Source organism: Platichthys flesus, chromosome 20, assembly GCF_949316205.1.
Source record: "Platichthys flesus chromosome 20, fPlaFle2.1, whole genome shotgun sequence".
Taxonomy (NCBI): domain Eukaryota; kingdom Metazoa; phylum Chordata; class Actinopteri; order Pleuronectiformes; family Pleuronectidae; genus Platichthys; species Platichthys flesus.
In genome coordinates, this window is record NC_084964.1 from 3504234 (window position 1) to 3531568 (window position 27335).

Consider the following 27335-nt stretch of genomic DNA (forward strand, 5'->3'; position numbering starts at 1 on the left):
TTGTGAAACAATGTTTTGACACCACAGTCTTGTAAATAAAAGAAAAGATTTATTAACATGACACAATCAATATACAAACAAATTTGCCAAAAGTCCTGAACATACGAAATTAAAAAAAATACAAAATATACATTTGTGTGTCTTGTGAACAACTACATATCATTGTCAATCCACCAATACCCTGTCATAAAAATGAACTGACACAGGCATCAGCTCCGAGCCTCCGCATGGGGATGTTATCAAAATGTTGCAGCGGGGGGGCCTGGTCACAAACAGTGTGAAGTGCATGCTTTGTTTTGGACCAAACAGTAGAACAATAGATAACATATACACTGGTTAAGACAGAGCATTCCCATGGATCTTATTCATGCAGCAAAGATCATATGTTTGTCATGATATAACCAATAAAGTTGAAGAAAATCCAAAAATTTAAAATCAGAACGGTTTTCTTGCATCGTCGTGCTATTCCCAAAACCATCATCAGAGGATTCATGCCAGTCCACATCCACGAGTAGTTAACCTCTGTTCAAACACGTCTAGCTGTACCTGTTCACACACAGCCCCACTCTAATGTAAAACTTAAAACATAATTTGCAGCCATGAAATAATTACAACAGTCCCAGAGGAGTGAGCACACAGGTTAAACAGGTTCATCTGAGGTCAGAAGTTCAAGTCCCCACCACAAACCTTAAAAGAAATCAAAAATGATTTAACTGTGATTTCATTTATATTGTCATTTAATTTTGAAATTTCAAAACCTTTGCCACACAACCAGAAATCCAATTATGGTAAGGAAATGCTAATTTCTTCATTTCTTTGTTTTGAGCCAAAAAAGTAGACAATGTAAATATATTAAATTTATATTACATAAAGAGGAGTGAAATATCCATAAAGAGGTGATTTTTAAAACAATGAATTCCAAGACAAAGACACTGTCCTCAGTGTTCATACAACCCTTTAGATTGACCTACACTAGAAGTGGTCAACAATCAACGCTGAACAGACATCAGCAGGCCCCCGGGGGCCACTCGTCATTTCATTAGCTGCAGTAGTGTTCAGAAACTGCTGGAACAATGATACAGATCAAATCCTCTAGGACAATTTTTTTTTTCAAGGAATAATATTTTAAAAACTGAGGTAAACTTGTGACACCTAATATGTAAATGCCATTTCATTCCAGCATAATAACTGTTTTGTTTTTTTAAGAAAAAGTAAAACTATTTACAGTGTATAGAGTTTTGTGACACAGTATTGTTATATGTTGGAATAAAATACATTTTCTGTAACTAAATTCAGAGAGTGATAACTTTGGGCCCCCCCCTCCCTTTTTAGTACCCGAGCCCTTAGATTCATCTGGCACCGACAAAAATGACCTTCTTTATTCCATATGTGTAAACAGCTGGTATTCTAATGTATAACCAATAAATACTGCCAGCCCACTTGTGTACAGTAGCAATATGAAATTCCTGTCCATCTGAAACAACCACAGCACCACAGGAGACGGCTGGTTGGATTGAAAAAACACCAACAGTGATACAGACGTCTGCTGCTGAGGGTCCACGAGAACTGGATTCATTCATCACACAGGGGAAATGTATGGGGGGTCTTTTCCATCTTATTGATTTCATGTTCAAATTTGGAAATGCTCTCACTCAAAACCATGCACTCGACCTCAATTATACCCTGCTTGTGCTTCGATTTCCTGTGCAGGGTTTTAAAGGAGAGCATTACAAATGCTGAACAGGAAATCAATAATTCATGCCTTTAAACCACGGTCTTGAATAAAGACAAAAAAAAACACAACACAAGAATGTCAAATGTGTCAAACATGTAGACGGCTGCAGAATAACAGGGCTACATAAGATTTAAAGAAATCTCCGGAGTCGCAGGTCAAATATGAAACCTGGGGTAATAGGGACAATGTGTGGAGCAGTTGAGAGATGGAACAGAAAGAGGCGGCAGAGGAAGGCAACTGAATAATATGAAGCACCTTTCAGATGAGTCTGGTGTGGTGGGACCCTTATTGGTGAATGTTGCTATACACACACACACACACACAGTCAATTCATCCCTTGGGAGAGAACTCGCAAAGATCACCGCACACTGCAAGACTTCAGAGCAGCATGCTGGCACATTTTTCAATTCCACTAGTCTACACATATTTATACCTAAATATACTGCAAGCGTATCCTCATCCTCCATTGTAGTTGCAGCAGCTCGGACATCTTCACTTAGAAACTGAGCTTTTGTCACAAGACCCAATAGAGACAGAAGAACAATGTCTTGCAGGTGACCAGAGTGAAGATTAAAATTTTTAGGGCAGAAATGCATCGATTCAAAATGTTACCACAGTTTGTATTACAACACATTCGGTCAATGTGTTATATTAGGAACCACAAATTGTTGTTTCATTAATACACTTTACCCATTTTAGCTGAATGATTATTATTATATATATATATGGATCATAAATGGCCCCAGAGTTCTGTAGTTACATGATACTTATTCTTTTCAATCCTGATTTTTTGTTTGAATTTAGAAATACGAATATTATATTAAACTGAATGATTGATTTGCCAAGATTTGGTTTGTCAGACTGGACGACACTAGAACATGCTTTCAGTCAACTTTTTGGAATCTGGAACCTTCCTAGAATAGAGAAGGGACCATTCATTGGTCTCAGAGAGATTTAAAAAAGAGGTGATAGTGAGGAAGCATACAACATTCTTCGAAACATTCCTCATGCTTTTAAAATATACTCGAAGCAGACAATAAAGTCTCTGGGTCTTTCGTGTTCAGTGGCATTGAATTCTTTGAAATGATCCTTTACCTGCTCCTCAGAAAGAGTAGAGTTGATGGTTGCTCTGCTCCACCTGATGGTTGCAGTGCTGCTGGGCTGGAGTGATAATGGTGGGCACTGCAGTGTTTGCACCCTGCCCTTCCCCAGTTTCCTGACTTGTTCCCAGTAAATACCCTGGCGTCAGCTTCCTCAGACGGAGAGCCATCAGAACGGAGAGTTCATTCCCAGCTTGGTTTCAAACTGAAGCTTCTGTCTCTTCTGGTAGCGAACCCGCACCCTGAAATGGACAAACCAGAGCTTGTGATCAAGACAAGGAAACAATCTGCTCAACATTTCCAGCTTCATGACACATCCCTTTTCTGAGGAAGATGAGAGAGGATCGAAGACTGATATGATCCTTAAAGGGATAGTTCACCCCACAATGAAAATTCCCTCATTATCTACTATCCATTATGATGATGGAGGGGTGGGTGAAGTGTTTGAGTCCACAACTCTGTAGAGCATACATATGATGTAATAAAAAAACATAATATGCCTCCATATTGCTCGTGTTAGCCCCAACATTCACATTTGACTCAAAATGGCGTAGTTTACACCATGTTTTTAGCCTAAATGTCCTCTGATATCTTCCTCTGGAGCTCCGTTCGCACATGGATCACACCGCTGTGTACCCCTGAAACTCCAGAAGTGTTTTGTGGACTCAAACAATTCACCCACCCCTCCATCTGCAGAGTGGTGAGTAGATGAGTGTATTTTTATTTTTGGGTGAACTATCCCTTTAAATAATCCTCAGTAGTCCACCTGATCACATCTTTTTATTTTCTTCTGCTATCTTTGTGCTTTTCTTTCTCATAGATTCTAGCTATTTACACTATTTCTACTCTACACCTCATTTCTATTAAAGTCATCAAACAAGCTACAGGTAGAGGTCTCTCAATGAATGACGATATTAAAACTGTCCTCCTGCTGGGTTTAGCTTTATACCGTATCTCGTGTAGCTTCACCACTTCGTTGACCACCACCACTAGCAGCGGTGACAGAGACACCAGCACCCAGGCTAGCAGCGGTATGTCACTCAGGTTAAAGGGCAGGGAGCTGCTCCGGTCGCGCCACAGCTGGTAATCAACCGTGGCCTGAACAAGCTGGCTGAGCAGACTGGAGGAGAGAAGAGAGCGAGGGTTAACAATTCAATGCGAGACAGTTTGATTTGTATTGATCTGTGTTTGGTGCATTTCTTTAAAGGGAATCCTGCAACTTCATATAGAAACTTGATTAACTCTATAAATCTGTAGAGCAAACATATGATGTAATAACTTACACCACAGCTACAGTGAGACACCACCAGGTGTTGCTGAACGGACTCTTTTTCCACAGAGGCTGGGAGCGGTGGACGTAGCTGAGGGAGATCACCGCTGGAAAATTACAGGAGAAAGTGAGATATAAATACTACATCTAATAACACGTATGCACGTGGTTACCTGGGGATGGTGAAGCGAAGTGCATGTGTTTTCCTACCTACTGCTACAATGAGGATTCAACAATATTTTGTAACTGCCATATCTTTATGATTAAACCAATCAGAGTCCTGTGCAAGTGTGACACGGCAGTCCTGTGTAATGTACATCTCTGAGAGTCTCCACCAGGGAGTGACAGGGTCTTTGGATTTCTGCATACCGCCCCTGAAGGCCACATTTAGTGGTATGATTACTATTAGATTAAGTTAAATAAATGTTTTAACCTTCAGGGGGTAGAAATGGTTCTCTTCTAACCAGAGAGTCAGTGGTTCAATGTGGTTCAGTGTGGTTCAGTGTCTTGCCCAAGGACACTTGGGCAAGACACTTGGGTGAATGGGTGAATAGCAAAGAACAACTGTACTGTAAAGCACTTTGAGACGTCATCAATACTAGAAAAACTCTATATAAATACAGACAAGAATGGATGAGTTATTTGCCAGAGGTTTAAGAAAATCAGATGGAGATCTTTGCCTGTGGAAGTAACCACTGGAAATTAAGATTAGGGGTAAATGAGATGTCACTGTGTTGGGACTTCAAATGTTCAGCTTATATATGTTTGAGGAGAAAAGGAAATGCACACACAGGTGATATTCTTGTTCGTTCACATTTCCTTTCAATACCAGTAATAATAAAATGTAGACGTTATAATATACATTTTCATACCATGGTATACCCTGAAATCAATATAATGTTGTCACGCTACTCTTATGAACTTAGAAGTAAATATTTGATACTGTTGAAGAATTGGAGACAAAAACTAAATCCACAATAAGTCTAATAATAATGAAAAGGCATTAGCAGGGTTGACCTTAATTCAACCAGTACAATAGTGAGTGTTCCTACCTGTGTGTAAGACGAGGAACCCTGCCATGACCTTCTGAGTGAGCAGCAGGCTGTTTGACAGCTCACTGAACCAATGAGGAGCCTCGTCTGAAGAGCTGCAGTCATAAAGAAGACAGTTCAATCCATTGACTCTTTTTTTCCAGTATCTGTTATCCAACACGTGACAGCTCACTACCAGTCTATAACATTTAGCACCATTCTGAATAGAGCTGTAACAAATGAATGGAGCTTTTGGTGCACTTGGAGATAAAGCTTCTCTTACCTGGCTGTGAATATGTGAAGGCAGTTGACAGTGCTGTTTTCAACTGAGGTGAAGTTGCTGCTTCTGAGGCAAACCTCCTGCAGGGTAAACCCAAAGGCCACCAGGTAGGAGCACACTGTCAGACCAAACTTCAACAGGAAACAGCCAAGGAAGTAGTTCTGGGTCTGTTTAAAGATGAGAACACGATGAGAGTCTGACAAGTCAATCATTTCTATTTTGAGACACAATGTAAAAAGCTACTTAGTAGTAGTAGTACAGGGTGAAAATGAAAAATCTCTATACTCATGGAACAAAGTATTGAATTTCAATTCAATTGTATTAGTATGGTGCTAAATCCCAATATACATTTTGTAAACTTCACAAATTAAGGTTGAGACCTCACAATACTCTAGAAAGAGGAGAGGAGAAAGAGAGGGAGAGAGGAGACAGAGCAGTTGTCTAAATGTTGTGTTTAAGCCAAGTCAGACAGATTTTTCAGATTTAGTACAGAGCCATAGAAATGTGAAAGTGTACAAAAGATGTGTGGATTGATGTAGAAAATAAAGAGAGCATTTAATTGAAAAGTTTAAGGAAAGAAAAAGCACTTAGTCATTTATTTAGTCTAAGCTTGAGTAACCACAAAGTGCAGAAAGGTTTGTTCCCTGTGGAACTTAACATTACTGCTATTAGGAAATTGTTTTTCCACTTTCACGTTACAGTATGATTACAATAACATACTGGTTTATAGTATATGAATTTGTTTCCTTATTTAGCAGTAATAATCCAGTAACTTAGGATTCATAAATACACTAGGTTTAAAAAAATGTCAGAGGTGGGATCACACCTTTCTTGGAATGGCGTCTAGGTTCTTCCCTGTGGCAACTGCCATGACGGAAAAGTCTGGAGGTTTCCCCAGAAGTGAAACACTGTCAACACAAAACAAATTAACCATGACGAATCATTATTATGAAATTCTGCACAAAACAGTTAAATTGATAACATAGTGTTTGTGGGAGTGCGGGCAAGTCTCTCTATAGTTATGAGGACCAATTTTGGTTCAATGCCATCATGGTGAAGACAATTGACCGCATGAGGGCATTTTGGCTGGGCCTCACAAATTAAATGGGCTGTGTGAGGGTCAAGACTTGGTTTTAGGGTTAGCGTTAGGGTTAGAATTAGGTTAGTGTTAGGGTAAGTGTTAGGCATTTAGTTGTGATGGTTAAGGTTAGGGTAAGGGGCTGGGGAATGCATTATGTCAATGAGTGTCCTCAAAACAGTAGAGAGACGTGCATGTGTGTTAGGGTTAGGGTTAGTGTGTGTGTCTGTGTACCTTAGAAGTGGGCAGCTGAAGCAGGACAGCCAGAGGATGTCAGTGGTGTTCAGTGGAGGGGGAAGCTGAGCCAGGCAAGCTAGGAACTACAGACAAACCCCAGATATACAACATCTGTTAATTTGATATCATGTCATTTCATTTACACAAATCTGCCTCAATACTGTCAATTATAACAGTTGGAATTCTGAAAGTTTGATGGATTTCATTATTATTGACTGAATTGGAGAATATCGATCTTATATGGAGGAAAGTCAGTCAAGGTTACTGGTCCTGTTTTTGTCAGAGGTGTTTGCTCTATTGTTCTGAAATAGTCCTTTAATTGATTCAATTTGTGTCCGTACACCACCATCTTATTTGAAGGATTAAATAAAGTTTACACTCAGTACAGCATAGTGTTAAGATCCTTAAGTTTTGTGTTTGTGATGCATTCTCTCTCACCTGGAGGATGACCAGACTGAGCTGGCACTGGAGCAGGAAAAGGAAGCATTTGCGGATGCCATAGGTTGTGTGTCGTGCCTGGAAAAGATTCACACAAAGGGAAAATCATGATTAAAAGTAAAGTTTCTGTTTGACTCATTTATACTGGGGTCATATAATACAATATAGAATTGTGTGTTGATGGTCACTTTGTCAGATAAGGATATTGCTGTGTCCTGGCCAAGAAACAGGAGAGACTACGTTGCTCCCCAGCCAATCAAGCTGTTTCGTACATTGTGAATGATGACACAAGAAAGGAAGCACTTGTAACAGACTTCCAGGGACACTTATGTAAACAAACACGGCATCTGAGGGGTTGTGTGTTTGGAAAAGCCTTAAAACCTATCCTCAGGTCCACACTTCCATCTTGTGACACCAGAGAAAATTCCTCTTTTGCTTCGCCATATCTTCATTTGTGTGTGGATTCATCTCTTCAGGCAGAGCACTGTCAGCTGTGCTTGTATTGACCAACATTGAATGTAATGTAATGTCGTGGAAGGTGAAACATGCAAGAGTCATCCCTGATACCCACTGATTATTTCTGAACCAACCCACTGCCATACGTCTTCTTAGTTCAAGGGCTGTCATCCGGCTAACATCAAGTCGTCTGACCCCAGTTTTAGTGAATGACTGCATGTGTGTGTCTTACCTGCTCTATGAGCTTGATCATGCTGACGCTCTCTCCTTGGTGGAAGGTGACGGAGCAGCCCAGAGTGTTGAGCTTTCCAGAGAGCCTCAGAGGAGACAGACCTTCCACTTCTCCATTGAACCCTCCTCCAGTGGCGTAGCCAAAGGTTTCCCATGAACATTGAGAGGGGTACAGAGGGTCCAGAGCAATGCTGCGGAGATACGCGGGTGAAAAGTCACACATGGGCCAATCAGGACCAACATTTATGTGAACAAGTTTGTGATTATTCATTGTACCATAATCTAACGATCAGTATTAGTATCCTCTATGCACATCTGTAAAGTGTCATTCCACCCAAATTACATTAAACCATATTCTCATATACCTTTAGTCAAATCAGTACAATAGATGTGAATGAACTTTTATTTCTACCGAAAAATGACATGTAAATTATGTAAAGCAGTGCGAAGATATAAACTTGGAAAGGTCAAGGAGGTGTGATTGTAGCTACATGTCTGGGAAACTGACTGTACTTTACTGCATGTTGCTTTCTGAACTTGTATTATTTCGATATCCATTGTATTGGAATGGAGGTAGCAGTCTCAGGAACAAATAACATACAAATCTTTGAACAGCTTAATAGTAATAAAGGTACCAGAGATCAACCTCCTTTCCATAATTTGCATGTCCAATGCGACATTTCATCTGTATTCCACAAATTGTAAGGAACGTAGGAGTTTTAATTGTGATTTTCAGAGTTCTGATAATATAAATACAACTTTTATAATCAACTATTTCAATTACAAAAAAACACTGGTCAAGCCCCACAGTAACATCAGTTGACTAATGGGAGGGATGTACCGTGTTAATGTGTGTATACCTGAGATTACTCTGTAAGAAGAGACAGCTGTTGCGGAAATTGCCAGCGCTTCCCAGACAACATGTAACCTCCCTGTTTTCCTGCATGATCTTCATCATCTCACACATGGCTGTGAAGAAAACACCAGTGTAAGTGTATTTATAACTGTAAGTCAACCATTGAGTGGATCTAGAATACAGACACAGGTCATCAACTCTTTTCTTGAATTAATCCTCATTGTAATGTCTCAATCTTACCATGTAAAGAGCCTTGAGATAATGAACGTTGTGATTTGGTGCCATACAAATAAAACTGAATTTAACTATTTACCCTGAGTTAAAGCCATGTGGTTCACTCAGTAGATCAGACATCATTACCTCTGTATCTTTTTAAACTAAACACACATTTGAGACATTTTCTTATCCTACCCATAGGCAATACATTAAAAAAGGGAATATGTATATATACATAATCCTTTTCAGGGACAACCTGTTTGGTGTCTGTCATTATCGGTTATCCCTATCACATGATAGGTTTAACTGTAGGTTTAACTGTTTGTTTGCTTTCTTATAAGTCTGGGTTTGATAAGTTATTAATTATCAAATGTATTCATGAATAATAATTATTTGCAATAAAAACAAAACTTTTTTTAAGCAAATGATCTCATAAGGCTGAGTCTGCTCTTATTCTTACATGTATTCAGGTTATTTTCCATGTCAAGAAAATGTTTAGAAATGGATTTACAATTAACAAAACTATATATAAAGTGTATCAATGGAAGGCCTAATGCACCCTGCAAATTACAATGGTATCCTGATGGTAAGAGAATGCATATTCAAAAGAAAGTGGTAGTACACATAATGAGGATGAAGCACAAACACATGAGGGATACTCACTCTCAGGGGTGCAATCAGTGAAGAGTGGCACCAAAAGAGGCACATTATCGATGTTCTTCAAATGTGGACGGACCTGGTGGATACCACGAGGTAGCTTGGCCTGACAAAGAGCAGGGATACAAAAGAGGAACAGTCAAATAAGACTCCAGCCTTGCAGTTGTTTTCCTCCGCCAACCAGTCAAGTTATAGTTTAAATCTTTGTTCAGACTTATAATATTTGTAATTAAGACATTTCGAAGGAATCCAATAAAAACTATAATTTTTTTTAGTGTAAATCAGTTTATGAGTATTTGTGTCTAAATTGAAGATATTATGTCAAGGTGTTGAAAGATAATGTGTTCACGAGAGTTGGATGTACGGACCTAAGGACATTAGAAGATGGAGGAAAGGCACAGTATGCGTGGTGATGAAATGAGAATAGACACAAGACACATGCACGGACTATTAGTGCTACAGTTGAAATACCCTTTAAAAACAAACAAAGACAGGGTGTTTGTGCAAACTCTGGTAGGTAAATTTAGCACGTCTACGTATGTCTCGCTCTTAAGAGAGAGTGTGAGTAGTTCACATAGTTCCTATGCATGAAATCACCATCCCAAGTGCATACAACTAATTAACAATAAATTGTTAACTTATTTGTATTATATATAGAGCTTTGCTAGTTTTGATTACCACTCAATGCGCTTTAAATTACAGTTCACCATTCACCCATTCATTCATAAATTGAATCTATTAGCAGCACTTTCTGTTCTATGAGGGGCAATTCTGGGTTCAGCATCTTGCCCAAGGACACTTCGGCATGCAGATGGGGAATAATGGGGATTGAACTGCCGACCTTCTGTTTGGAGGACGAACGCTCTACCACTCAGCTACAGCCGCCCCAATACAATAAAGGAAAATGCACAGACAGCAAAAATAATGACTAACATTTAAATATTTCTAGACAACTGAGCTGTGGTCAACTTTGAATAAGTTATGTGATCACAAGCTCTGTCAGTCAGATTTGTATTTCTGTATGTTTCTTTCATTGTTAACTTTTTGAGCTCATGGCTCTTCCTGCTAGTTTTAGCTTCAAATATTTAGCTGACATGTTGTCAACTGATGCAATAAAGAAAACTGTCAATCAGTCTATATAAAAGGCTGACAAGATAAACAAGATAAACATATATTTTTTTCACTGTAGGGAGATGTGAGCAGTAGCTCAATTGGTTTAAATAAACATATTGTTACTCTGTTGCAGTCCTCCAGGAAGCTGGGCACATCACTGTCTGTGGGCTGGAAACTGGCGAGGTCAGAGTGGCCTTCCTCATCTGGCAACAACGGACCCTCTGCTTCATCCCGAGAATCTGTGAAACATATGAAGCGAGTTCTTTAAAGTAGAAAAGTCAGGAATTGCATCCAGACAGTAACTGTATCAAGATAATTAATACTGTCACTGTGTGAAAACACAGGTTTGCTACCTTGGTTCAGGTCTTCATGTAGGGAGCCATGAATGGGGCTGGATGGAGCTCCGTCACAGGGACTTTCTCCGTTTGGAGTCAGAGAGATGTGACAGTTCCAGCCTGTCTCTAAACCCATCTTCTCAGCAAACACCTGCACGGACACAAAGTGGCCAGATATATATACACTATAATGCAGAGCATGTATACAGACTCTTCTCTACTGTGTACTGATTTTCCACAGCATTATGCATATATATTAGATGCATTTCATTACACATGAAAACAAACTATATACTATTAATTCACCATTATTTCATTTTTCTGTGCTTTTTATCTTTGGAATTATTTCTTTTTATCATTTTTTTCAATTTTTCACTAAAAATCTACTATTCCGATTGTTTGAGCCTCGATCTCATCTGCATGTTTAAACGCACTAAATTTAAGATTATTACTAAGCCCTTCCAAACTGCAGATTTTCAAAAATGATGACGTCACATTTAACTTTGTGCATGGTAGGGATGCACGATATATCGAAAATATAGCATTATCACATATCGCATGTTTTCCTAATATCATGCAACCCCAGTGTATACCAACTGGTGTTTTGTCAAATGAGTGTGCAACAGCAGAAACACCAGCAATGGTGCCTACACCAGTTGCCCTATGATTGGTTAGCACTAAAAGGTCTTATAACACGTTTGCAGCTTTATTTAACTTAACTGCAACACATTATCGACTTTAACGAGTATCTGCATCACCCAATATATAAGCAAAGATATAAGTAAAAAAAATGATTAGCTAGTATTTTTCTGGTTGTTTTGGCTACTACCGCCATAGGAGAATAAGCTCACAAAGCATGGGTACAGTATTACGCTCTAGTATTTGATGGATCGATGATGCAGACTTTATCGCCACCTACGGGCCCAGAATGCTTATTTGAGTGTCGAATTTGTGTTTTTGTCTGGACGAAATTTGTTAAGGTTTTTAATAGAGGGTTAAACCATATCAGTATATACTCTGCAGTTGTGTGAACAAGGCCTAATAGGACAAATGCATTAACTACATACTATCTTAAACATAAACTAGATACTACAAAATATTCACTTGAGCTTGTGTGTGTTCACCTTGCTGCGGAGCTCGTCCTCCATAGAAAAGTAAACAAAGCGGATGCAAGCAGTGACCAAGGCATCAATAAGCCGAACTGTATCCAGCCTCGCCTGGAACTGAGACGACACCATTCCCATGAAGATCTGGCCACTCAGGGCCTGAACACAGTCCTCACGCTCCACCCCCTCACCGATACCCTCTGCAGACGAGATGAGCACAGATGGAAAAAAAGAAAGAGTGAAATAATTAGAGATTTATATTATCATCTCAACCCTCCTTCCCTCTGTCACTGACTCGTACCATCTGAGCTCCAGCTGTTCCTGTAGGAGTTCTGTTTGATAGGGGTGGTGGAGGGCAGTTCCACTCCAGAGAAGAGGCAGGGCCCGGGGGCCAGCTCTACACATTTCCCACTCAGTTCACTTGACAATGACACTTGCATGGGTTTGTAGGCAAAGGCTGAGCAGTAACCTGACAAACAGGCACGTTGGTAGAAGTCCAGAACCTTCTTTCTGTAACACAAATAACACAGTTTCAATTATGATATTAGTCATACACTCAGCTTGCAGTTAGTTGGATTTAAACTAATACAATCCAACCAAACAATTCTATGATAAATCCTACCTTCAAGAAGTTTATATTCATGTTCTTTTGTTGAATCCATTGCAGAGAGATTCTCTTTCGACTATATTGTATTGTAATTTTGGAGGATGTAGTTTGTGATTCTATTGTGTTGTGCTGACCATCTCTTAACAGTGGAAGTTATGTTGTTTGTCTACATTTGTTGTTTTAGTTAGCAGTGTTACACAAAATGTACAAGACCTATTATCACAAAACTTAGTGGAAGGATGCAGTATAGGTCACAGAAGAACCCATTACATCTAGTCATATTGATGCGGATCCAGGAGTTCTAACCTTCGAGGGGGTAGGACTTATCACAAGACTGTTGTATTAGATAAGTGCATCTAAGCAATTGTTGACGCTGGCTGTTTAACCCTGTATGAGTGACGAGAGACTGCACCTGTCTGAACCTGATAAAGGATAGATATCAGTTCCATCCCAGAAGTCAGTGCAGGCCTCCAGGATGAGGTCAGCTGAGCCATGTGACAGCATCTGGACATTATCTACAACAGAGACCTCAACAACATTAGCATAGGGCATCAAGATAAAAAGAAAGAATAGTTATCCATTTTCAATAAAAACATCTGAGCAGTAGAATTACATGGGCAGACAGAAGTGTGTGTGGACTCACGGGAGGAGGAGTCTCGTACGAACAAGGAGATGAGGTGCGACATGGGAGGCTGGCGTTTGGTGAAGTAATGAAGGTGGCGGGAGGTAAGCTCTTTGGTTTTCTCTCCAGTTGGCAGCTGGTACAGAGCCAAGTGGTTCTCCTGCTTAAACAGCTCCCTCGCACCAGGAGTGAAGCCTGACACACAATAATGCAAAAAGACATGGGTAATGAGTTACTGTAAAACAGACTTTAAGACACTGATGATCTTTCACATCAGTCCAGAGCCTTTAAGTGTAACTGAAATCACAATTAATAATTTATTCTCACATTCGAAAATACTGCCAATTTTTGGGGGGGATTATATCAATACATAAATGATTAAAAGGCTTACATTTCAGAGAAGGTCCTTTACACATGTGTGCCTTTTTCTAAACTTACATGTCCGTGTCAGTGGAGAATTTTCAGGTCGCGTCAAAAGAGTGTGCATAGTGTGCCCACAGGGAAACACCTGAACACTGGGGAATGGCTATAACAACAACACCACACCTCACAGCTGTAATCAGCTCAAGAGATTTACTCTCAACTGCTTAAAACTCTTTTATTTGCCCTGTCTAATGCTCAGCATTTGGAAAGCTCCCCTCAGAACTACAGAAATATTTTACAGTATCCTGAAGAAAATGAGTGTGACTGCTGTGGCTGCTGCTCACAGTCACTACTGATGGGAAACTAAATGAGCTAATCTAGCTATAAATATATAGTAGAAGAAAGGCGAGGACATTGTACTGAAATTAGAGCGTTGTAATTCACCATTCGTTGGTTGAGAACACATTTCAGTTGTGTATACACTATTCCACAGGTCCACATCACTTCATCTGATCACCGACCATCAACAGTGATCTGTGTGATCACTGTGTTCTCATATGACCAAACAACAATCAGTACTACAGGGCAAACCAGGTCAGGGGATGAGAAGTTTTCTCTAAACCAACTAGATAAAAAAAGAAAGAACAGACACCATCACCACCTCACCTATGAGCCTGGAGAGTTCACAGAGCCCCCAGGGTACGTAGACTGGCAGAACGGTGCCGTGGCTCTCCTGCAGAGCCAGGTTGGACAGGTGGTCAGAGAAGCGGCAGAGCTGCTGGGTGACACTGACGTTGCAGAGGTTCAGCATAATGTTGAGGCCCAGCGGTTTGAGGGAGGGAAGGTGGCACTGCCAGGAGAGGTCATCGAACTGGATGCTTGCTGGGTTCTGCTGGTCCTGCGATAGGCTCAGCATCTCCAGGTGGTAGTCGCACACAAAGTCCTCTGCCTCTGTCTCCGGGCAGCCCATTGCGAAGTCCTGCAGAAAAAAGGAATCGAAATGGGAAGACAAGCATGTTTACAATGCAGTGAATTGACTGATTCATAACTCCTTTCACAACCACTTGTACAAATTCATGTCTATTTTTTTTTTTACCAGGGCCTGGTCGTCCACGCCTCCCTCAGTGTCATGGCTGAAGCTAACGTTGGATCCAGAGTGGTGTTTGGTTCGGCTGTTTGCGGGCTGGCAGTTGCGCCGAAGCCTGAGAGTTTCGGATGAGCAAATAGTGTCATGTGAGGTCTCGGTCAGCTCCAGCCCCTCCCCAAGCTGAGTGGAGGACTCTGCAGGAAGACAGAGCAGGGCCTGCACCTCCCCAGCCTGCACATCAATGACAACAGGTCAGCGATAGATATAAAAATGTACATTATCATGGAATAAATTCAAAGCTTCTGCTTTGCATTTCTCAAATTATTAGTAACAATCTCTAGAGTTAGGTTGCTGGTGACGTTGAAAACACAAACGCACACACTCACCTCATCCCTGTCATCCTCTGTCTCCCCTCGGCAGTAGGAGTTGACAGACAGGTCGTCTCTGAGATCGTCCTGGCTGTTGTGAGGCGGTTCAACGCGTCCACTGAAGAACAGAACAGTCTCTGGACTAGGATTAGGCCAGGACAGGATACCCTGTTTGTCCACACAACACAGCACCTACATATGCACATGCACACAAACTATTTACAATTTGAACACATACTGAACACTCATAAACAAGTCTTCAATACAGTTTATGAGTACATGGGTATAATGAGGGTCGTTTATTATGTAAATGAGGCCTTAGGCTTCACCAAACATTGGAGAGACTCAACAGAAGGAAACCCAAATGACAACAAAGAAACACGCAAGATCCTGTAAAAGATGAATAACTGTGTTGAAGTGTAAACTGTTTTTAAATTGCTAACAGCAGTTCATGTTTGCAATGTAACCATATCTGTACAGATACAGATTATTGGAGTACTGTAGATGCTGAATTTCTAAGTTGTTTTAAGAGTGTATGTTCACAACAGACATTAGAGACTATGTCATAAGGAACTGTAAATAACTGAATTATAAAAATATGTGTAATTATGTTTAGCTTTAAGGACCAAGATTTTTCCGAAAGGCCCAAGTTCAGATGGGGTAATAAGATTGGTCTCAGGTGATCTGATCACATGTCAACAGCTCTAAGTACAGGTGTGAACACAGCCAAGACACATTGAGGATTGCATTTAAGGTCCAATCACGAGATGCGTGAGGCCACATTTTTTTTTTTTTTTCAGCGTGAACATGACTATGTCCTGGGCTCAGTGAAGGACCACCCACTCATCTGATGTCCTCTGACCTGCAACAGTCTCATAATGATCCAAAAGTAATTTCATCCTTCTAGTGTTTCACTAACAAGGATTTAGTATTAACATTGTCCACTTGTGCTGAGATCACCTGTTAACGTATGTTCACCAAGTGTGAACAAATATTAAACAAATATCCCTGCAGTACAGAGTATTTGTAAATGATTCAATGTCACATTGTTGCTCAAAATAGCTGTTTCTACCGTTTCCCACCACAAGGCTGCAGTGCACTGTGTGTGACACAAACCTATCTCCCTGTAATGTTAACCCCATTAGAATTTGGTTCAATAAGGAAATTTACAGGATAAAATGTTTCTGCTGAATCTATTTGACATGTAATGTTATGGCACTGCAAGTCCTACAACTTTTTACCTATTATTATTAAACTTTATTACAGGCTCACAGTATAAAAAGACAAAACATACAATCAATACATTACACAGAAATATACAAGGAAAGAAGGGCTAAAAAAGGCACGCATGCCAGTGTTCCCAGATCTTAGATGTGTACTTAACAGAGCTGCGGATAGGGTCTGTCATCAGATCAATTTTAGAATTTGTTCAGCCGACTCATAAACTTAAAAATAAGGATCCTCAGCAAGGCCATGGAGGTGGTTATACCCATATTACAGAACAGCTCACTGGCTCTAGTACTCCTGGGTTTATGCAGGAGTAATCTAAGACAGTCATTATAGGCTACTTTAAGCTTATGCAAGCTCTCCTTCTTGTAATTCACCCAGAGTGGAGCTGTATAGAGAGGGGTGCAGTAGGCTCTAAACAAATTCATCTTTACATCAACTGTACAGTGGTGGAATTTTCTAACCAACATGTTAGCTTGGACATAGAGCAATCTCCTCTGTCTGAACATGTCGGCATCATCCTCTCACGTGTCTGTAATAATGTGCCCTAAGTATTTGGTACTGTTGGACACCCCCAGAGTTTGCCCAGAGAGATGAAAGGCAGGAAACTTAATATCCATGTCATCCTTAGTCCTACAGACCATTACCAGGCTCTTTTTGGCATTATATTTGACATCAAAATCAACCCCATAATTAGTGCAGATGTTAAGCAGCTGTTGAAACCCACTGCTACTAGGGGATATTAAAGCTAGGTCGTCTGCATACATAAAGTGATTGACCAGAGAATCACCTAACATACAACCTGTACTGCATCCCCCCAGCTGCCTGGAAAGGTCGTCCATATAGAGATTGAAAAGGGCTGGGGATAATATACCCCCCTGCCGGACCCCGTTACCAACTTTAAAAGGGGTAGATAAGATGCTCCCCCATCTTACAATCATAGTCTGGTTCGCATACCAGTAAGCTAGGATGCGTACTAAGCTACTGGGCACACCCCTAAGCTTGAGTTTATTAAACAGCTTAAAGTGGTTGACGCGATCAAATGCTTTGGATGCATCAATAAACCCTATAAGCATAGTAGAGCCCTGCCTTCTATATGTGTCTATAGCCTCTTTCAGAGTGTAAATACATAGGTCGGTACTATGCTTGGGCTTAAAGCCAAACTGATTGTCAGTGGTGGTTATGTATTCACTTATCCTGTCAAGAATTAATCTTTCTATCACTTTGGAGAGAATACTAGCAACTGCAATGGGTCTATAGTTATCAATACTTCCGATCTTGCCAGCCAGGTCTTTGATAACTGTGACAAGAACTACTGACAACATGGAGTCTGGCAATATGCCATGCGTCACCATCCCGGTAATGCAGATAGATAGTAGCACTGCCAAGCTGGGGCCAGCTAACTTAAGGTGCTCTGCTGTGATGTTGGCCAGGCCAGTAGCCTTCTTGTCTGCAAGTTGCCCTATAGCACTGAGAACATCATTGGGGTGAAAACAAATACTTCCCTCATCAATTTTGCCAACATGAAAAGGATTAAATTTAATACTATTGAACAGCTCTGCATAATGCTGCCTCCAAAGGTCAGCTATTGCCACTACATCCGTTACCCCTTCTATGCTGCAAGGAAGAGCTGCTTTCGCCCTATTAAGGGTTTTTACCTCTTTCCAGAAGCTAGTGTTGTCATTTTTAAGCAATTTATTAGCCATAGATTGAGCACTCAGCACCTGCTCTTGTTTGTTTATGTGGCGCAGGGCATATTTATACTTTGCATTCATTTTCTTTTTATTATCAAGGTCAGGTCCCTGCCTGGGCCTTCCAGCTATTACCCAAGCCCTATGGGCTGCATTGGACTCAGCATGATGGCTAGCTACAAATTTATTCCACCCTGGTTTGATGTTCTTGGCCTTCCTGGAACGAGTGAATAAACACCTGCTAGCCTCAAGAAAAGCTCCAACTATATTTTTATACAAATCCCACACACTTGCACCATGAGAGGGGTCATCACATTTTACATTAGTGCAACATATGGCATTCATGGGCAGATGTACTTTACTCAAAAATTCATCAGACCTGAAGTAATATTTGAGGACATCATCATTAGATAGTTTTTCCCAATCTATCTTTTGTACGCTGTTGCCCTCATACTTAGCCAGCTTGGGAACGTTGTCCACATTTAATATCATGGCAATGGGGATATGGTCAGAGGTGGCTAACCCATAACAAATGTCAATATTTTCCAATGAAGCATGAGCATCAACAGTGGACACAATGTGATCTAGCCACGAGGTCGTATTCCATGCTTCACTAACATAAGTGTAACTTGAGTGAGGCAAGAACACTTTACTTGATATTACTAGTTTTGTGTCGCTAGTGAATCTTAACAGGTGTTTAGCAAACAGAGACTTATTATCTGATAGGTCAGCATTATAATCACCCAAAACATAAATGCAAGAGGAGTCATTATCCTTGATAAAGGATTGTACAAATGCAAGCCATAAGATAAGACATGATCATAAGATTCATAAGGAGTATAAATATTAAGAATAATAAAATGAATTCCATTAAAATTAAACTCTAGCCCAATGGCCCAGTCCACATTTAAATGTAAAACTTTAACCAAAGGAAAGGAGACAGGAACATCAGATGATCCCTTACCTAGACTATCTTGCGTTTTTTAATAAACTAATGGCAGCTCTAGCAACTCAAGTAGAGTGATGTCTAATTACAAGCTGTATCATCATTTTACATTGTCAGACTTACTACAACTTACTGGCAGGTGTCAATAAAACCATAAAGTAAAATTATGTGGCTGTCATTAATATGCATCATGGCACTTCTGAATGTTAGGATAATATCATATTTACCCCATGTTTATTTTAGAACATTTTTACTTTACACTTGACTTAGAAAGCTGTTTCCCCTGAATAACTAGTTTGAAAACAAACCCTGTCAGAACCTTACAAACAAGGAATTCCATAATTGTATTGGATGTCTATGAGCAGACTGAATAAGCTTATTTTGACTAATATACTATCAATAGATCAACAATAGATTTAAAATTGTAATATTGGTCAGCTCAGATATATATGCTCCAGTTCAAGCCTGTAATACTCACAGTGACAGATCCTAGAGTGTGTAAGAGGCTGGAAGTGAAGCACAGTGTCTGAGACTCTCCCTTTAGGACACCGACCAGGTGTCTCCACACACAACGCAGCATCTCCTGCATGAATAGGCGTGCACACGCGCACACACACACACAGACAGACAGACAGACACACACAGACACACATATAAAATAAGTTAGAGGACAGACTTCCACCACACAATAAAAACTGAATGTATATTAGTCATTAAATAAATATATTAAAATCACAATGCTACCAGCACTACAACAGATAGATGACTTGATCCGCTTTGTGATTGGACAACATCCTAACGAAAGAAAAGGTACAGAGCTACAGTTCTAGTGACACAAGGTGAGAGGAGAAGCCTAGAATAAGTGTTTTATCAGTTTTCAGCAGGGAAACAATCACAACTTGCATAGGGAAACACTATTTAACACAAACTCCCTTCCTTGCCCTCTCTCTTCAGGTATCATCCACAATTGACTTCCTTGACTTGTTGCTGCCAAGGTCAAAACCAGTTATTACGTTTTAGGGGGAATACATTTTTCAAGTGTTACAAAAAAGATTGAGTGAATGGTTCTTGTTAAGGAAAGTGAACTTATCTAATTTATCCAACTCAAACTTCAACAGGCCCAGAAAACAGCAGAGAGAATTCAAACCTACTGTCTAGACAAATATCTCTTTCATCAGCTGAAATAAGATTTCCAGCTGAGCAGGTCTGATTCCAGATTGTTGTTCCTCAACGACTGCTGCATCACATTGCTAGGAAGCTGTGAGTGGAGTCAGCACCAGAACCTTTTTTGGATCCAACTCAAAAGAGACCAGCTCTTAGCATCTCCACCAAGAAGGCTAAACTTCACTTTTGTCGTTTACGAGAAAAGTCACAAGTGCACAGTAGCAACCATGCACATATATTAGAAAACATCCAATTTGAATTGTCTGCAAGGGTTTTGTGCATTTTAATTGGTCACAGGGTTGACACACTGCTCTGTCTGCAAGGGTAATGTTTATGCTGTTTTCCCTGTTGTTTACATGTTTTATTAAGTGCATGCAAGTTCCTGTACCCATCCTGAAACATAATGACTTCTGTGATGGGCTACCAGACAGATCGGCCTGCAGAGTTCATATTTTAAGCACGTACAGACACATATCTGTTCAAAGCCAAAGCACCCAAAATACTTGCCTCTCAGCCAGATAGCCTATATATCAAGGAAAGAACACAAAGAACACAGTTCCAAGCACAGGCCCATATTGGGGCTCATGTCATGCAGTGTAGGCAGACAGGCAGAGGTGAAAGCTCATGGACAAATTCATGAGAAAGTATCTCAGCATAATCTCTTCTTTTTATTTGACAATGGCTATGAGGTCATTTGGAGCAATGCCAAAGCCAGACAAAAAAACACTTATGGTTTCAGATCGGTGGTAATCTAATGAGGACTGTTGATTAATTTTGTGTTTCTTTGAGACCGACAGCCCAGCAACCAGGGAGGGCAATGGCAGGATTTAGAAATTAACTGTGAGAGGTGGAGGAGACGGATGTTGTATCCATGAGATGTGAAAATGATCATAAAAAGGCAGGATTGATTGTCAAAAAAAAGAGCAGAGGAGATAACATGTTGCACACAAAAAGCAAAGTTAAGTGCTCATACTGAAGTAAAAGAGCTAGTGAAGACATGGAAAATCATAGAGGTGAACTGACTTAGGAGATGTTCATTAAGAAATGGCAAGGAAATTGAGGATGTGATTGAAGATTCCGGTTGAGGAGGGTGGAAGTAGGAGGGTCATGACTGTTGTGTACTGGTTTACATAAACTGCTTTCAGACATGCACTGAAGGCCGGACATTTTCCTGGAATTTCCCGGAGGGGCTGTATGTAAGAACGTCCAAGTCAATCGCTCTGTTCATTATCCAAAAATGTAAGAATACAAATATCTGCCGCTCAGGTAGAAGGCCTCAATATTCAAGAACTTTTGGAAATTAAGGCTAACAATGGCGTCAATGTGCTGTAAAAAAAAAAACACTGAGCCTTCCATAGTGAGATCTATACATCATGCCCTTTCTCCTGCGTGCTCTACCCAGGCTCCATCACTCACCCAAATATTTCTGGAAAATGTTTCCTTTCATCTCTTCTAACCCCAAAATCTCCTGCTGCACTCTACATATGTTTAACTGTCCGGACCCCATTTTCCACAGTTCATGTCTGAAAACAGCTTTAGAGGGAGTTGCAAAGGGCGAGGACATCGAGCGATTCGAAGACAGGTGGGATCGAGTGCAGCTGGGAGCCAAGCAAGTGGAGGAGGGTAGGGAAGGAGTGAGATAGTGAGAGGTTATACCTGGGAGGAAACCACTTCGGTGTAGCTGCTTAGAGTATCCTCAGAGAACTTAGCAAGCTGGGGCAAGAGAAGAGTCTAGTTAAAACACAGAGCCCTCGCTGTGCCTCCTCTCTCTCTCTCGCTGTATGTGTGTGTGTGTGTGTGTGTGTGTGTGTGTGTGTGTGTGTGTGTGTGTGTGTGTGTGTGTGTGTGTGTGTGTGTGTGTGTGTGTCTGTCTGTAAGGGTTAGACTGATCCGATTTTTGGTTATATAAGTAATCAGATGACAACTAAATTTGGCATTTGTCTCTGTATTCATGAGGGCTGTCAATAGCTGTGGTTTCAGCAATATAGCTGTGGTTTTGAATTTCCTCCATGTTTATTCTTGGTTGATTTATGTAGTATAATCGTTGTTGTGTGCTATTTTTTTATGAATTGTTTATGCATGGCATCAAACAATTCATAAAAATGGCGTGAAACTATCGATTGCTTTTCCTGGTATCTCGGACTGAAGACAGAAATAAGAAATGCATAATTTCAACGGAAACAAATTAAGTGCTACAAATTCAAAGGCTTTAAAATGTCATAATCTAATGAGACTGATTTACCTGCATATTCTCACAGCAACATTAGTGGTCTGACAGTCTCGGATGGAAATCATTTTGTTTGGGTTAGGTACCTTATGCATAGCACAATTTTTTGTATGTCCCAATTCCTGCGAGGTCTTTATATAAATGTAATCAATAAATAATTATATTATGTATATTATATATTATATTATTGTTTAGCACATCGTATAGGTAGGACTACTGACTGTTGGTAAGGACCTTGACATTGGGATTTAAACCGAAGTATCAGTCTAACCCTACAGTGTGTGTGTGAGTGTGTGTGTGTAGTTGCACGCGTCTCTGTGTCTGTGTGTGTAAATATCGGCTCATACTCACAAACACAAAACCCCATACTAGCACCTGAAGCTGTCTCTACTGCCAGTGCACATCACAATATGAGAATTTTGTGCATTTATGTGTTTATCGCTCACCAGACCAGCTGGTGACAACCGGTTGAACTCTGCGAGGACCCTGGCCTCTCCGAAGGCATTCACCAGCACCCACATGACAGGAAAGAGCAGCGGCAAGATGGGCAGAACGCCCATCAACTGCAAAAATAATTAACACATTTAACACATCTATCATTTCATTGTTTTTAGTTAACTCATATATTTGTATATGGTCTATTACAATATTATGAACAGTATATATATCCATAAATAAATGACCAGTTGACATAAGTCTTTTTTTTATTCTGATTCAGGCTAGTTGACATGTTTGTACATTCTGCTTATGTGCAGCAAGAAAATTACTGTAAAAATTCTGCATACACTCAAGTCTCTGTTAAGTGTGAGTCTGTAGTTTTTAATGATTGTACCTGAAGTTGAAAGAAATTGTAACAGGCCGGGGTGAGGCTGGGTGTGTCACAAAAATAGCGGACAGTGTTCACTAGCAGAAACGCCACCTGAAGGCACAGACCGTAAAAACACCAGTGAGGTTAAGGTGGCACACATTGCATCCGTGTTGTTTTCCGTAGAGAGACAGTAATTACAAATACACTGTCACAAACTGCTAATGTGTTAAATGCTCACCAGCACAACAGGAGAGACTATCTTGGTCATGACCGACTGTACTGTGAACCTCTCATTATCTAGAACCGTGATCGGCCGAGACAGCGCCAACTCCAAACTGTTCCTGTTGATAACATAAAAAGAAAAAAATCGAAAAACAAACAAACAAACTCTCCAAATTGTCTTTCTCCATCACAGAGAACTCAGGTAAGTTATGTTTTTTCAGACTGTCAAAAGTACAACGGAGTATTGGAGCCACTGAAAGGGAAAAGAAAATCGTACATTTCGAAAACTTCATAAAGCCATTCTTTGTATGAAAGAATAAAGCCATGATCTTAGACTAAGTGTTATGTTCGAAGGGAAATAGCAGAAAATCAGCTTGTCACCTCCATTAAAATGACTAATGTAGAATGTGTTAAATTATTATTGAGTATAAGTTTCGAAAATAACAATATGCTTTATTTTTTGGCTCGTCAGAACCACATTAATATAAGTGGGACTTTGAAAAGATTAGGCCAAAAAACTATCTATTCCGAAGAAAGAACCACACAGACTTAGTGGAAATGTTTGGTAGTGGTCAACTGCAAAGCTATCACTGGTTACATCTGTGTGATATTCAAAGGTGTTTAATAGTTTCTCAAGAAATGATTGGTTTAAGATCTGGAGAGAATGGAACTTCAGGGAGCAGAAGTTGTCCTTGATGTTCATTTCCTAAATAAACAATTCTCTCCCTCGTAATATTGTTACTTTATCTCATTAAATGATGAATATATTCAAGCAACTTATCACTTGTAATATTACAAAATTATTCTGTAAAATAAACTAGCCGCAAGACCCCGTCCCAACAGGACTTAGTTCCCTACCTGACTGTGTCCAGCACAGGAGTCCGGACCACTCTGAAGTGGCGGTGTTGCTGGGGGTTCTGGGGTCCTCTCTTCTCATTGGCGCGTGGGGAAGGAGGAGGGGAGAATGGGGGAAATAAATCTCCTGGCTCCAACACAATGTGCTCATCATCCTGAGGAGGGAAATGATCTAGCTTAGTTTTAAAGGAACAGTTTGACACTTTTGTATACTGTATAATCAAAGAAAACAAGAGTGTGCACGTAGGTCCTATATGTGTATCTACTCACCTTAATGCCTCTGAGTGATACAAATGCTTCTTGACCAGGTCTCAGAGCGATGATGTCTCCTTCCACCAGCAGACTCACAGGCAGATTGACCAGCTGGGAGTCACGGTAGGTCCAGTGAAGGGACCACGAAGGAGATGAAGGTGTGTAGAGGTCAGGGTACAGTGACAGAGACCACCGCACATCCCCCTCACACCCTGACAGGTAGTCTGGAATACAGGGAAAGACAGTGAACAGGTCGTCAGAGGGAGGGGACAGGCAAGGAAAACCTGCATGAATCAACAAAGCATGTCACTTGATCCAACCATGACCTGATGCAATTTTTATTATTAAGTTATATTTATTATTTCAAATATCTTGTAGTGTAAGGATGCCCCTTTAAGTCTGGTCCTGAACAGTGATAGATTAAAAAACTGTTTAATAAATGAGTGAGGAGACTATGGAATGAGAACAGCAGAGACCTTTGATACTCAAATCTAAAATTGTACTCGGAAGAGTGACAATGATGCCTATTTCCTTAGGAGCAACAACATTTACCAGTGAAGAAGACACAACAAGAAATCAAAAGATAGTAAGTCAATTTATATACCAGTTTTATATCATAGTAAAGAAGTAAAAAATGTAATATGGGACAATGTCCCATCTGTGGATACTGATGATTACCACTAATCTGTGTTTCAACTACTTTCATTGTGAATGCTGCCGATAATGAGTAACATGTAGCTGAGTATGACAAAAATTACAGTAAACCAATATTTTCTTTTCAATTGCCATAATTTAACATTTACAGTGGTGACTCAACGTGCCTGACTCACCACTGAGCTGTGTTATAATGTCCTTGAGGCGCCGGACCATCTCACTGCGCTTAAGCCTCTCCTGACGTCCGACCAGCAGCAGGTTCAGCACAAAGAGGAGAAGGAGGGCTGCAGCGTTCATCAGCTCTATACCAGAACTGTGGACGTCAAAAGCACAATGACACATTAACATGCGACAAATCAAGTAGAAAAAAATGGAATTCACTCTTCAGTTAGTCCAGCACAATATGGAAATGACAACAGTGAATACTGTTACACATCTCACGAATGCTCTTCTGTTTGATCCAAACACCTCAAACTTTGATTCGTCTGTCCATAACACTTTTTTCCAATCTTCCTCTGTCCAATGTCTGTGTTCTTTTGCTCATTTCAATCTTTTCTTTTTATTGGCCAGTCTCAGATATGGCTTTTTCTTTGCCACTCTGCCTAGAAGGCCAGCATCCCAGAGTCGCCTCCTCACTGTAGATGTTGACACTGCCGTTTTGTGGGTACCATTTAAAGAAGCTGCCAGTTGAGGAGCTGTGAGGTGTCTATTTCTCAAACTAAAGACTCTAATATAGTTGACTTCTTGCTGAGTTGTGCACCGGGGCCTCCCACTTCTCTTTCTACTCTGGTTAGAGCCCGTTTGTGCTGTTCTCTGAAGGGAGTAGTTCACACTGTTTTTCAATTTCTTTGAAATTTCTCGCATTGAATAGCCTTCATTTCTAAGAACAAGAATAGACTGGTGAGTTTCACAGAAAAGTTCTCTTTTTCTGGCCTTTTTGAGAGCATATTCAGACCCACAATTGTGATGCTCCAGATACTCAACTAGCTCAAAGGAAGGCCAGTTTTAAAGCTTCTCTCACCAGCTAAACGGTTTTCAGCTGTGCTAACATAACTGCACACAGGTTTTCAAGGGTTTTCTAATCATCCATTAGTCTTCTAAGGCGATTAGCAAACACAATGTACCATAAGAGCACTGGAGTGATAGTTGCTGGAAATGGGCCTCTATACACCCATGTATATATTTCTTTAAAAACCAGCCATTTCCACCTAGAATAGTAATTTACCATATTAACAATGTATAAAGTGTATTTCTGATTAACTTAATGTTATCTTCATTGGAAAAAACAGTACTTTTCTTTAAAAAATAAGGACATTTCTTAGTGACCCCGAACTTTTGAACGGTAGTGAACTTCAAAAGTGGATTGGGATATCTGGGACACCAATGAATTAGTTTGACTCGTATCAAACAGAAGTTGTTTACAATAGTGACAGCATTTTAACTTTCACCCTGTAAAAAAGTTGTCCTCCGGGGACACATCCTGGGACTGATCATATTCTTACTTTCTATCCTACCACTTAATTAGCATTCCACTGAGTTTCTACGCAGTTGACAGACAGTTTTATAAAACATTAAATCGTCACCACCACCCTAAGATGGTTAGGGTGGTGGTTATCATTTAACCACCATTGTGTACGCACAAGCGGTGTCAGTAGGATAATTGAATTTTCATGAGGTGCTTTGCATGGACCATTTATGATTTAAATGCGAGCGTGTAGAGGGCGGACTTCCAGGCAGATTCACGTAATCATGTTTCCAGGTGGACTATTATTTATAAAAGGGAAATTGCCTTCAGCTGTGCTTGTACACAGTTTTATAAATCTGAATCTTTTTTTTTTTTTCGTACACCATTTTTGGCTTTTGTGCGCATATCAACTTTTAGTATGAATCCCATGCACTCTTTTATAAATGAGGCCCCAGACCTGGTACAGACCTGTATTTTGTCTACTTCATGCCAGTGCCCTGAGTGTGGTTTCGTGAAACTCAAATAAATAACACATACTCTATCTAAGAACAATGTCATAACATGTTTCCTATTTGGCTGCATTTTTCCAGCTGTAATTATGATGAGATTGGGCTTTTTCATCACTGCGAGCCCGTATT

At 40.2% G+C, this 27335-nt stretch overlaps 1 protein-coding gene across 5 annotated transcripts in view; it reads right to left on the reverse strand.

Moving 5' to 3' along the window:
* Positions 1-27: 27 nt before the first annotated feature.
* The window catches only part of tmem94 (transmembrane protein 94), a 37162-nt gene continuing 9854 nt past the window's right edge, over positions 28-27335 (reverse strand). For 2 of the 5 annotated variants that reach the window (XM_062413744.1, XM_062413743.1), the window contains exons 5-32: positions 25409-25545; positions 24597-24802; positions 24330-24481; positions 23488-23590; positions 23274-23360; positions 22888-23004; positions 21871-21927; positions 19529-19633; positions 15205-15378; positions 14828-15049; positions 14398-14710; positions 13390-13563; positions 13159-13261; positions 12441-12649; positions 12158-12339; positions 11052-11184; positions 10822-10937; positions 9592-9691; positions 8717-8825; positions 7858-8047; positions 7170-7247; positions 6729-6814; positions 6243-6324; positions 5420-5583; positions 5158-5252; positions 4119-4212; positions 3785-3955; positions 28-3077 (exon numbers count right to left, since the gene is read on the reverse strand). In XM_062413744.1, coding sequence (XP_062269728.1) covers positions 3005-3077; positions 3785-3955; positions 4119-4212; positions 5158-5252; positions 5420-5583; positions 6243-6324; positions 6729-6814; positions 7170-7247; positions 7858-8047; positions 8717-8825; positions 9592-9691; positions 10822-10937; positions 11052-11184; positions 12158-12339; positions 12441-12649; positions 13159-13261; positions 13390-13563; positions 14398-14710; positions 14828-15049; positions 15205-15378; positions 19529-19633; positions 21871-21927; positions 22888-23004; positions 23274-23360; positions 23488-23590; positions 24330-24481; positions 24597-24802; positions 25409-25545 — 3832 coding nt within the window. In that variant the 3' untranslated portion in view covers positions 28-3004. Of the gene's footprint in view, positions 3078-3784; positions 3956-4118; positions 4213-5156; positions 5253-5419; positions 5584-6242; positions 6325-6728; positions 6815-7169; positions 7248-7857; positions 8048-8716; positions 8826-9591; positions 9692-10821; positions 10938-11051; positions 11185-12157; positions 12340-12440; positions 12650-13158; positions 13262-13389; positions 13564-14397; positions 14711-14827; positions 15050-15204; positions 15379-19528; positions 19634-21870; positions 21928-22887; positions 23005-23273; positions 23361-23487; positions 23591-24329; positions 24482-24596; positions 24803-25408; positions 25546-27335 lie in introns of those variants that run through there. The other 3 variants (XR_009924788.1, XM_062413745.1, XM_062413746.1) reach the window with 3 other exon arrangements.